The 12,638-nt window shown below is 54.3% G+C and overlaps 1 protein-coding gene across 13 annotated transcripts in view; it reads right to left on the bottom strand.

The window, feature by feature from the left end:
- Nucleotides 1–12,638, bottom strand: part of ATP11A (ATPase phospholipid transporting 11A) — a 189,648-nt gene that overhangs the window by 48,687 nt on the left and 128,323 nt on the right. For all 13 annotated transcript variants that reach the window (XM_017502400.2, XM_017502338.2, XM_017502281.2 and 10 more), the window contains exons 12-16: nt 11,741–11,938; nt 7,643–7,816; nt 6,204–6,367; nt 4,496–4,567; nt 2,894–2,967 (exon numbers count right to left, since the gene is read on the bottom strand). In XM_017502400.2, coding sequence (XP_017357889.1) covers nt 2,894–2,967; nt 4,496–4,567; nt 6,204–6,367; nt 7,643–7,816; nt 11,741–11,938 — 682 coding nt within the window. The remainder of the gene's footprint in view (nt 1–2,893; nt 2,968–4,495; nt 4,568–6,203; nt 6,368–7,642; nt 7,817–11,740; nt 11,939–12,638) is intronic.

The raw sequence follows: 12,638 nt of genomic DNA, 5'->3' as shown, positions 1-12,638 counted from the left end.
TGAGGTGTGAGGTGTGAGCTGTGAGGTGTGAGCTGTGAGGTGTGAGCTGTGAGCTGTGAGGTGTGAGGTGTGAGCTGTGAGGTGTGAGCTGTGAGGTGTGAGGTGTGAGCTGTGAGCTGTGAGGTGTGGGCTGTGAGGTGTGAGCTGTGAGGTGTGAGGTGTGAGCTGTGAGATGTGAGCTGTGAGGTGTGAGCTGTGAGCTGTAAGGTGTGAGGTGTGGGCTGTGAGGTGTGAGCTGTGAGCTGTAAGGTGTGAGGTGTGAGCTGTGAGCTGTAAGGTGTGAGGTGTGAGCTGTGAGGTGTGAGGTGTGAGGTGTGAGGTGTGAGGTGTGGTCTGTGAGTTGTGAGCTGTGAGCTGTGAGCTGTGGGCTGTGAGGTGGCCGCAGGGTCTCCCCACCCAGAAGGCAGAACTCCAGCGCAATTAGTGCGCCTCCCCTGGGATGATCACTACTTAGAGAACAACTTGTTAATTAACTCCTCAAACATCCTTTAAACATAGCTGAGGCAGCGCCTGGCTTCAGAGGGCAGGACAGTCTCCCGGGCAAGCTTGAAGTCCCTCAGAGAGGCCCTAGGAGGTCCACAGATGCCCTGTGTGGATGGGGAGATTCTCATGGTGCAAATGCCTCCAACCTTGATTCTTCGTGTGATCCGGCGGCTCTTTAGGCTTTTGATGGTAACGGGAGTTATTTACAAGAGTTCCGCAGCGCAGCCCACAGTATGAGCCCTGAGGTCCTGGGCGTTCAGGACGCAACAAAGACCATTTGTGAGCGCGTGGCAGGGGCAGCTCCGGGGTGGCTGACGCTCGCCTTCCTGGGCACTGTGGTCAGCCCTGCAGGCCATGGGCAGCATGTCCCAGCCAAGGCTCAACAGCTAGATTCAACTTCTATAGGGAGGACCAAGTGACGAGATGGACCAGGAACTTCCCACCCAGGATACGTTGATCCCAGATAACTCCAAGGGGCTGAGACTCTGAGGACTGGCCTCGTCCCAGCTGGGGGAAGGGCCTCCTGCACATCTGAACCTGTTCTCAGACCCCGTTCTGCTGATCCCATGGTCTGGCCGTCAGAAGCTCTTCCCGGGAGTCCTGGCAACATTTACACAGATTGTTCCTTGTTCCATGACAGTCAGTGATGTCTCACTGTGGAGCCTGGACTCATCTGCATTCAGTGGCCTGTCTCAGAGGTGACGCTGTGCCTCGCAGTGGGACTGTGGCCAGGGAACCAGAGGGAGGTGGTAGCAGTGCCCCAGGGCAGCCATGGCACCCTCCTGAGGCTGCTGCCCACCCACCCCAGAGCTGCCACGACTCACAGGGTGCCACTCACAGAGAGTCACACCGCGTTCCCCCACAGCTCCTTCTGGGTCTTAGAAAGTGAGGCACCATGGTCCTGATCAGAAAGGCGCTCCTGGCACTGATGAAGGGCCTGCTTCGTCTACTCTGTGTTACAATGAAACTCAGCACATCTTGGGGAAACGCTGGCACGAGGCTCTCCAGCCTGGAGTCTGTCTGGTTCCGGGGAGTGGCTGTTTAGTTGTTGCCAGGCATCTTTGCGAAGAGCTGAACACAGCCTGGGGTTGTCTGGTTTTAGGAAACCATGGAGTGAGCTCCCACAGCTCTTGATAAAGGCCCGCTCCCAGGCTGCGTGGAGTGCCCTGAACGGCACAGGATTCAGGCGCACTCGGCAGAGGGTGGCGTGCCATGGGCGTGGTGCCGTGAAGAGCGTGGGCTCTGCGTTCGGGATGCGTGCAGGCTGCCCACGGCCACAGATGGATGGACAGCCCCGCCACGGAGCGACAACCTGCACATGGCTGTGCGGCTGAGGCCGGGAGAGGGAAGGACAGGTGGGTGAAAGGCCCTTCCTATGGGGAAGCCTGAGGCAGGCAGGGGGAACGAGGCCACGGTGGGGGCTGTGGGCGTGCCCTAGGGGGACGCTTGGGGACAGCCTCAGAGGGGGCACTGGGAGAAGCTGAGCGCTGGTGGGTGGGCGCCCTTAGGAAGCAATGGCCGTGCAAAGGGGGGCCCTGTGTTTGGAGCCCATGGGCCCTGCTGCTCCACGGCAAATAACCAGGGGGCCTGCACCTTTGAGCTTCGGCACGGTGGGCAGGAAGCTGAGGGGCTGCGGGGTTCAGCGACTTGCGGCCTGTGCCACGTGTTGTGTGTGACCTGGTGAGGGTGGGAGGAGACGAGGTTGTCCATCTGTGCACGGGGACGCACAGTGCCTGGGAGAGCTCGGAGCAGGGAGGTCAGGGGACCACAGATGCGTCCACCCGGCCTGGAGTGGGAACTGTCCGGAACAGGGACAGCCACAGATCACTGGGGGGACCAGGAGAGCGCCCACTATGCGGGTCAGCCAGAAGATCACAGCGGCCACAGGGCTCTGCCCATGCCCGCCACTGCTCATCCCAGCGCTCCAGAGCACAAGCCGCTAGAGTGTGCGGCTCTCAGACACACGGTTACAACTGCCAACCAACAGAGCTCACTTTGCAATTTTGAACATTATTATGGATATATTGGCAAACCCACATTACCCTTTCCTTGAAAATTGTTATTTAAAAACATATTTATGTCATCGAGCTTGGCAGGGAGAAAGGTGGGGGGGATGGGCAGGGGAACCCTCATAAATGGAGTTCAGTCATTTTCAATGGTCAAGTGGCCCCAGCTCAACACTGGAAGAGACAGGGAAAGGGGCTTGGTGCTGAGCGCACGGCTCCCTCCTCAGCATTTCAAAATGTTTCACTTTTTAAAAATAAAAAATTAGGGTTTATCTATATTTTAAAAAAAATAGACAAATCATTCTTAAACTCTAAATCCTTAAAGTTCCTGTAGAATTTAGTCATCATAATAAAACACCGTCGCCATATATAATTTAATAAACCAAGAGAAAAAGGAATTTTACCTTCAGCAGATTTCACAATGACACTCATTCTTCTTCTTACTGAGTCAAAACTCAAAATTTCCAGCAATTCAAACCTGAAAGAGAAATGAAGGTCACACGGTCCTCGTGGGTCCTCATGCGATTCCGTCTGGCAACTGTGGAGCTTCCTCGGCAGAATGACGGGGGCAGGCCAGTCTCTTCCTCAGGGGACACACTGAGGGCCGCTGGATGAGGAGTGGCCTCACACAGACACCCTGGAGAGGCCTGGATTTGAAGGACGTGGCAGGTGCCACCGGCAGGACAAGTCTGGGCCCCGTGGCACCTGCAGTACTGGCTCCTCACCACGTCCCCACCCAATCCAGGCCGAGGGCTCAGATTCTGCCACACAGGCTGTGTTTCCTATGCACCAACTCCATCCCTAAATGCTGCTGAACAGAGACTCAAAATTGTGTCAGAGCTTGGATCTCTGCCAATGAGCCAGGGTTGTCCTAAGAGATAAAAACCACAGAAAAAGCAAAGGACACTGATGCTCTGAGTATTGTTGTCCTGCTATTGGAAGACTCCTAAAATCTGTGCAGCGTCTAGGGTATCAGAAGTGCTCAGCAGCCCCCGCTGCTGCCCTCAGCTGCCCCTCAGCCTCCTCAGGGTCGCGGACTCAGTGGGAAGCCGCGGTGCCAGCGTAGTTCGGAGCCGGGGGTCCCTTGGCAGAGCCCTGACTGGGGCTCTCGTCTTGTCCACGACCTCACCGCCTCCACGGCTGCAAATCCAGAGCCTCAACAGCAGTGAGTTGTGGCCCCCAGGTCACCCCAGCCCCCAGGAAGCCTAGGGCACTGTGAGGAGGGCGCAGTTGGTGCCAGCAGAGGGCCCAGGAGCCGCCGCAGAATCAAGGGGTTTGTCCTTTCCCTTCCACTGGGAGTTAACTTTCCCTAAGGATGGAATTTTAAAATCCGGGCGTCCTGAGGCTGGCGCCACAGATCCTGCGTCCTTGCTGGAACTGTGACTGCACATTCGTGCTTACTGATAAAGGAGGCACTACCACCCACTCTCCGGAGTCAGATCTCAAGATGGGTCACTTGTCTCGGGTATAAGCAATCTGAGACAGGGACCGTCCCTAAAAATGGGAAGCATTTTAAAGACATGAAAAGTGAAACAATCCAACATCAAACGGGCCATGGAAAAGCATAATTGTGCAAACTGTGTTCAACAGGAGGCCGTGCTCCCAGCACGAGAGCGAGCGTTCCTCCCCTGGGACTCAGGGCCAGCCCGGGGCGGCTGCCACTCCCTTCCCTCGTGGAGGCACAGGGGCCGGGGGAGGTCAGAACACACTAGACACCCGAAACGTCCTGCGTAACACCTGACTTCAGGTTTAACCCAAAACACATTTACCGGCGAACTTCTCTTCACTCAACTCCAGTTTACATCTCCAGGGAAAACCACCCAGGGGAAGCGGACCTGTGGCTGCACCCCAGCCCTTCTCCAGAACATTCTGCGCTGTCACTGGGAAGGAGAGGGAGCGAACTGTGGGAGAACACAGAGAATCTGTCTTTCCCCCGAAATGCCGAACCATGCAATGAGCCTTCTTCACTGCGGTGACCCTTTACACCCGAGGGCGGGTGCACATACCTTTCCACGCCGTTGTCCCTGTTCAGTATCTCCATGTAATTGTCCTTTAGCCTCAGGTATGTAAAGCCAAGTCTGCAATGAGAGGGCAGGGCTCGGGGTGAATCTGAGAGTCTGACGTTCCTCTCACAGAGGATCTGCTTTACATTCTGGCAAAGCGTTCTTTTCAAAAAAGAAATACTTTGTTAAACAGATCATAAACTGCATTATAAAGTTTGGATATGATCACAATGAACTTATTCGCCATCTTGAAAAATCTTCCAGGAGTCACAGCATTTCTCCCTGACCCAGTCCTCCCCAGCACACCACGATGAGGCACATTTCTGTTGGTATTAACCGTTCTTCAGGAGAGAGTGGTGGCTGCCATCCTTGCTCATTGATTCGTGGCTTTGTTGTTGTGGTTGGGCAGGAAACACAAGGTCAGAGGGAGCAGGTCCCTGAGAGGCTGCTACCCCTAGACCAAGCCCCTTGAGTCACCGATGGGGAACCAAGGCCCAGCGCAGGCCTTCAGCCAGCACGTGGGTGTACTGTGTGCCTGTGCCCAGGGGTCAGCACCTTCAGGGCCTTGTGGGAGCCGCTGGGACAGCAGAGACAAAGAGCATGGCTCCGGGAAGTGGCAGCCAGCAGAGACCGGGGAGACAGGCGTGCTTCCCAGCGCAGCTGCAGCCGTAAGGTAAGTGGCACCTGGGGAACGGCAGTGGAGGCCTCTGGCCAGCTCAGGTGGCAGCAGCAGCTGGAGGAAAAGCTTCTGGGCAGGGAGGAGTCTCAAAGGTGTGGGAGGGCGTGGGCAGCTGCCCTGAATTCTGACACCTGGGGGAAGTGGGGGGTTGGGGGGAGGCAGCTGCCCTGACTTCTGACACCTGGGATGAATGTGGTGGCATTCCCGGGCTCTTGTTTTCCCAGAAGAGAGAACCCCAGCTCCAAGAAGCCTCCCCTACACCTGTGTGGGTTCACACACGGAACGAAGTGCCCCAGTGACACTGTTTACGTGTCTGTGCTGCTATTCACATTGCATGAGGAAACACATTCATGAGCTCAGCAGCGACGAATACGGGGCTGTGGGCTGTGACGGATGAGAAGCGCAAACATGTTACTCTCGCCACGCTTGGTCCCGAAGGCAGTGACAAAGTGTCCCTTCGTCACTTTTGGGGAGGGGAGGTTGAGTGTTATGGAAGCCGTGAGCTGGGCAGATTTGAAAAGGGCTTTCCTGACTTGCAATCAGACCACGTATCTGGAACATTTAAAGTATGTTTCCAAGTGTTTGCTTAAAGGGTGGGTGGTGAGAGGCCCCACACCTGCCCTGCTCAGCTCCCGCCGGGCTGGCTCTGGGAAGGCCGCTGGCCATCCGGGCTTCAGTTTTCTGAGATGCAGGAGGGAGATTTGTGTTAAAGGAAGAAGGATTGTTTCCCTATTTCGAAGCCTGTGGTTATCTGGAATGACCTCTAACTTATTGCAGACCTCAGGAGGAAAAGCCACCCATGAAAGACAGATGAAGACTCACACGCCAGGGACCAGACATTGCTTATCACAGTGGGAGGGGCTCATACAGGGATGGGGACCCAGAGAACCTGGGTGCAAAGGCAGCAGAGCTTGGCACTCGGAGGGCACGGGGCGGGGCTGAGGACGCCTCCGGGTACAAGTCCCTGAGTGGGGCTGTCGCAGGGCTGAGTCACATCAGGAAACCCAGGCAGGCCCTTGGCCGGCGACCCACCTCTGGACACCTTCGACCAGCGCCACCTCGTCGGGTGAGGATGAGATGTACACGCAGGACTTCCCCCCGTCTGGCGACTTTCTGGGGCCATCCACGTTGTCATCGTCTTTCACCTGGACCGTGTGGCAGAGACAGAGGGCCCGGAAAAACAGCTCCTCGCGCTCCTGTGAAAAAGCAGTTCCCAGAACCCCCAAATCACAGTGCATCCACTGAAGATGGAAGGAAACAGGCTCAGACAGAAAGCCCAAGGGAAGCCCGGAGCTGTGAGGGCAGCTTGCAGGAGGTGAGGGGTTTTCAGTGCAGCCGTGAAGGCAGCCATGAAATGGGAGTGTGTTACTCAGCAGTGATACTTTTAGAAACCACGGAGGCATGGCTTCCAGTGCACTCAGAAATGACACGCAACCACTAAGCATGCAGAAAGGGAGGCTGAGTCACACGGTGCAGCGAACACAGACGTTCACAAACACCCTGGACCCTGGCTATGCCTCCACCCCGGCGCCTGCGCAATGGCGGCCTTCTCCTAACCGAAGCGTGTTAGACCAGACGTGACCTATGGAGCGCCTGCTGTTAACTCACATTGTGACACCGACCCTAACACCCCCTACAAAGGGGGAGCTATTATCCTGCACCTGCAGCTGCAGAATCGAAGTTCAGGAAGGTAAAGTGAGGCACTCAAGGCCACAGCGGCTGGGACCGCATCCCCGAGGCTGCCCTGAGGACGGCTTTCTCCACCCTGGCTGCACACTGCATTCTTTGGGAGCTCCAAGACTCCAGATTCTCATGTGAAACCAAGGTTGGGAAGCACCATGGCAAAGCTCCGGGAAGGGCTCCATCACATTCCGTGTACCCAGCGGAGCGCCCGATGTGGGGGCCGGAGCCTCAGCACAGGCACAGACACGGCCACTCCCGCTGCCGTGAGCCTGTGATGAAGTGGTGGTTGCTCTTCTGCCACCGGCTGGGGCGCAGTGAGAGAGCATCAGCGCCCTCGGTGGGGAGCGGTGCAAATGCACAGCCCACTGAACACAGCTGCCCGGCTCCCCCACAGCGCTCTGCACCCCACAACAGGAAATTCAGGAATGGCGTCGGCCTGGGACTCCAGCCCTGCCCAGAGATGCTGAGATCTGGAGTGTGTGTGAGAGTGTGTGTGTGTCTGCGTGTGCGTGTGTGTGCAGGTGTGTCTGCGTGTGTACGTGGTGTCTGCGTGCATGCGTGTTTGCCCCGCTTCTATAGTTTTCACGGCAGTTCTAACATGGGTATCACCAAGCACCCCAGTATCTAATGGGACACCACACAGGTCGCACCCTCTGACCTCCCTCCCACGGCAGTCCGCGGACAGGACTTGGACTTTCCTGGCCCCCGAGTGAAAGGGGGTGGGCTCAGGACGCACAGCTGCCCACCGACTCACTCCCAGAGGCGGACAGTGCAGGGGCTGCACTTACCCTCCCGCTGACACTGGGGGACGAGTCGATCATGTCAATCCCTGAGGCGTCTGGGAGGACCTGCCCGTTGCAGATGACGTGCGGCACGTAGACGTGGCCTTCGATGCAGCACTCCTTGAACTCCATGTTGTTCTCTGTGAGGGTGCCGGTCTTGTCTGTGAAGATGTACTCCACCTGCGGCCAGGGCACAGCAAGTCACGGCGCTTCGAGGGCGGCCCCAGCGCCTCTGACGCAGACACACAGCAGCCTTGTGTCCTCCCCAGCTCCCACTGTGAGTTTACTAGGCGGTGGATTTCTACAGGTTTTCCCCCAGACAGATGACCTCACAGAGCTGAGCTATGCTCCCGGCCATCCTCCTTCCCAGCGTCCAGCAGGACCCGGTAGTGCTGGCAGGTGCCATTCAGGAGGATGGGTGGGGAGGCCTTGGGGACACCTTCTCTGGGTAGGGAGCAAAACAGTGTCACAGTCACATTCCCAGGGACAGAGACACATTCCCAGGGTGGAGCCGGGGCTCCATTTGTTTGGGAAGACAGAGTGTGAGGGGGGTCGTCCCGAATCTTGTTTAACAACAGCAATGAAGAAAAGAGGCTACGGAGGGGATGAACTTTACAAAGTCTTGGAGGTCAAAGCCCACAATATCACGTAAGCTTCAGAAGGTAAAATTCAAACAAATAAGAAGAAGGCAAATCTCAGAGAAAACTGTGATATGTGTTAAAGGTACAACCCGCCTTAAACTCTGATTTTAGATAAGCTCACAGGTTACACGTTTATCGTGAATAACTGATGGTGGGAGCTCTGAACGCGAGGCAGCATCTAGAGACTGAGTTGGGGCACGCCCACTGGGACACGGCTTTCCCAAGCATTTTGGATAACGGATATTCAACCTGTGTACTCTTCTTACATAGGATTTTGATGTAACTTAGAATAAACTCTTTTTCAATCTTAAAATCTTGTTTATTTTTATTTTTCTTATTTATTGAGATGGAGTCTCACTCTGTCACCCAGGCTGGAGGAATGCAGTGGTGTGATCTCAGCTCACTGCAACCTTCGGCTCCTGGGTTCAAGTGATTCTCCTGCCTCAGCCTCCTGAGTAGCTAGAATTATAGGCACATGCTACCACACCCAGCTACATTTTGGATTTTTAGTAGAGACAGGGTTTTGCCCTGTTGGCCAGGCTGATCTTGAACTACTGATCTCAGGTGATCCGCCAGCCCGGACCTCCCAAAGTGTTGGGTTTACAGGCGTCAGCCACCACGCCTGTCTCAAAACGCATTTTTAAAAGGGTAAAATGGGTAAGAATGAAACAGCAAATGTTAAGAGGTTTGGTTTATCATCCTGTTTAGCTATAACTAAATAGGTGGCATCTTTCTAGGAACCACGACCATGAAAATAACAATAATAAAAATTAACGACAACAGACCTTTACTGAGCCCTCAGGGTGTGCCGGCCACTGGGCAGTGGCTCATTTAATCTTCAACTGTGCTGTTATCTCAGTTTTAAGAACATGGAAACAAAAGCTTAAAACCTCTGGACACAAATCCAGTCAGTCCTGTTACCTCAGCGAAAGGAGGTACGATTGTTTGCTTTGTTACTATTAAACAAGTTTGGGAAAGTCCTTGACTTCCTTTTCAAATAGTCTGTTGTCTGGAATATAGAATCCTTCCTGACTTTTGGGTGTTGATTTTGTATCCTGCAAATTTAATGAAATTCTTGATTAGTTCTAAAAGTTTTTTGGTGGAGTCTTTAGGCCTTTCTACATATAAGCATGTGTCATCAGCAAACAGCTTCACTTCTTCCTTCCCTATACGAATGCCTTTTCTTGCTTTTCCTTGCCTCATGATCTGGCTAGAGCTCCCAGCACTACGCTGAATAGAAGGGGTGAATGCGGGCAGCCTTGTCTTCCTTCTGATCTTAGAGGAAAGGCTTTCAGCGTTCCTCCATTGTGTGTGATGCCAGCTGCGGTCTGTCATTTACGGCTTGTATTGTGTTGAGGTACCCTCCTCTGTACCTAATTTGTTGAGAGACGTTATCAGGAAAGGATGCTGAAATTTGTCGAATGCCTTTTCTGCATCACAGATAATCGTACGGTCTGTCCTTCATCTTGCTGACATCATGCACCACACTTACTGATTTGTGTGTGTGGATGCAGCCACCCGGCATCCCAGAGGTGCGTATGATCCTTTTGTGTGCTACTGAATTGGTTTGCTAGTGTTTTGTTGGCGGTATTTTCGACTTTGCTCATCAGGGGTCCTGGCTTGCAGTGTTCTTTTCTGGTAGTGAGACAGCCAACCCTAAGCGCGGTGCTGGTCAATGCTGCATCACCCTCAGCTCTCGGAACAGAAGATGGCACCCACCGCAGTGCACGCCCGCCCACTCAACTCGGCCGGAGCAGAGTTTGTGTTCCCAGGCACTCGTGCTCAGGCGGCACTGCCTGCTCCTGACTCCGTTTCTTATCTGAGAAATGGGCAGTGGTACACAGGACACAGAGAAGGTGTGCACAGTGCGTGGCCCAGAGCGCCACGGGAGATGGTGGTTTTTTTTGTGGACACAGACACTTGAGTGGTGGGTGAATCTCCATCTCACATACAAAAGAAGTTATGTACATCGCACGGCACAGCGATGGGGGGCATGTGTGTTTGTCCGGATAGATGGGGGGCACAGGCGTTCACCCGCGTAGCTGCAGTCAGATGAACCTGCCTCTTGGGCCTGCCCACCTGTCCTCACCCCAGAGCATCGCCCGGGAGCCACAGTACACACTTCTCTGTGTCCGGGGAGGTCAACCTCCAGGCGAGAGCCTGGTTTTGGTCAGGACAGAATGGCAGAAATCAAATACTGTTTTGCTGGACTCCAGGGCGACGGATCGAGGAGGGCAGAGAAGAAATTGGCTGCACTCAATACTGCTGGGCATTTTCCTTGTTACAGGAAAACTTTCTTTCCCAATGAATTTATCAGGAGCACACAAAATGTACCATCTATTATTGCAAAGGAGATAGAAAGAATACTCTTAGCTAAAAACTCCCGACTACTGAGCAACTGAATTACAGTCTGCGCATTGCTGACAGACACAGTAAACCACCGTGAGGGGTCTGGAATACACCAGAGAAATACTGAGAAGTCAAACTCATCAAAAGCGAAGCACGCGCCTGCCGTGCGTCTGCCTTCCTCACAGGGGCAGACAGAGGCCTCTGTATCTCCCGTCTAGTGTATTTACAGACTGCTGTCTGCGAGTGAGATGCAGCTTTCAGCCACCTGTCTAAAGTGGCCTTGTTTGCTAAAACAGTCCTTCCTCAAAATTGTTTTCTATTTCTTCCAAAAAGACCAAAGAGTTACCCTTTACCGGTACCTGCTTTGCCAACCCTGCACTCTGCAACAGTAAGGCCGGGAAAGTAGGGAAGGTCCCCACTTTAGGCTGGGGAACCAAGGGAATGGGTCTTTCCTTAGTTCCCTTCCCAAGCCGGCAGGTCTGGTATGTGGCTCCTGGGGGTGTTGTGGCAGGGAGGCGGTGGTGGCACAGACTCTGGGCTGGGCACCTTGTGCCCATGATCTCACTGACTTCACACCACAGTCCTGCGGGGCCAGCATCTGTCATCTCACATCACAGACAGAAACTCGAGGTGTGGCGGTGAAGCCCGAGCTCCCGCAGCCATCGCGCAGCAGCGGGATTTGAATGAGGCACTTGAACCCTCTGCAATGCACCAAGTCACTGAAACTCTCTGAAGTATCGGTTTGCTCATCTTTAAAGTGAAAAAATACCTGGCTTGCTATGAGACCTCAATATCAGGTGCAGAAGGAGAGTGCAAGGCTGGCAAAGGCATTTCTACCCACCGCCTTGATTCACACCTTTGTCCAGAAGGTGTCCAGCCCAGGAAGCTCCGGGTGAGTTTCCAGGCACTAGCGAATACAGGTAATTCCACACCTGTCATAAATGTAACAGCATGGCCGACTGTTTCATAAATAAGGTTCAAAACAAGCCTGCTGCTGCGTTCCACCAGCTACAGGGACAGCCACGCTCGGAAGACAGGCACCGGACCTGAGGAACGAGAAACAGACTCACCCACGTGTTAGCAAATCCCAGCAGATGACTCGGGAGACACCAACCTGTCCCAGCTCTTCGTTGAGGTCTGACGTGTTCACCAGCGGCCCCTCGCCGGTCTCCTCATCAAACATGTCTTCGTCCCAGGTGATGAAGTAAGAGCCAAGGAATTTCTGCATCTCGACCGTGACGTACATGGACACGGGGATGATGTAGTTGAAGAGGACCATGAAGGCCAGGAAGTCTGTGAAGGCCTTGAGAAACTGCGAGAGCAGAAGGTGCGGGTCAGCGCCTCCACTGGGAAGGACAGCAGGGCTCCATCACGCTGCTCTGACACCGCAGGCTTAGCCATAAGTTATACACATGCTACTACTAAGTACAAGGTTTCAGAGTCCAAAGACGAGGATTATGGGCTGGTGGGGGGGCGCTGCCATGGGGTCACCTGGTCTCTGCGCCAGGACCTGCCAGGGCTGCCCTGCTGTGGGGGTGGAGATTAAGTCATGAGTTAAGACAAGCATGTGTGACAGGAGGCACACAGACCAGACGCCAGTGGCAATTTTGCTTCTGCATCTGTGGGACCTCTTTGTGACTCTTATAACCAAACTTACTTGTTAACAACCTACAGATGTAAAAACTAAGTCTGATGAAATGACTTTTCAGTATACTTTTATCCTGGTCTGTGAAGCCAACTTAGTTTTGTAGGAAGGATGGATGATGTGCAGAGATGGCCCTGATCCAGATGGAGGGGACGCGGGACTGGGTTTGCACATGACCCCGCTCTGGACAGAGGGGACACAGGTCAGGGTTTGCACACAGCCCTGCTCTAGGCTCAGTGGACACAGGTCTGGACTTGCATGTGGCCCTGCTCTAGGCTCAGTGGAAAGGGTCTGGGTTTGCACACGGCTCTGCTCTAGGCTCAGCGGAAAGGGTCTGGGTTTGCACACAGCCCTGCCCTAGGCTCAG

This window comes from Cebus imitator, unplaced genomic scaffold, assembly GCF_001604975.1.
Source record: "Cebus imitator isolate Cc_AM_T3 unplaced genomic scaffold, Cebus_imitator-1.0 Scaffold14, whole genome shotgun sequence".
NCBI classification, from domain to species: Eukaryota; Metazoa; Chordata; class Mammalia; order Primates; family Cebidae; genus Cebus; species Cebus imitator.
This window is presented reverse-complemented; position numbering and strand designations above follow the sequence as displayed.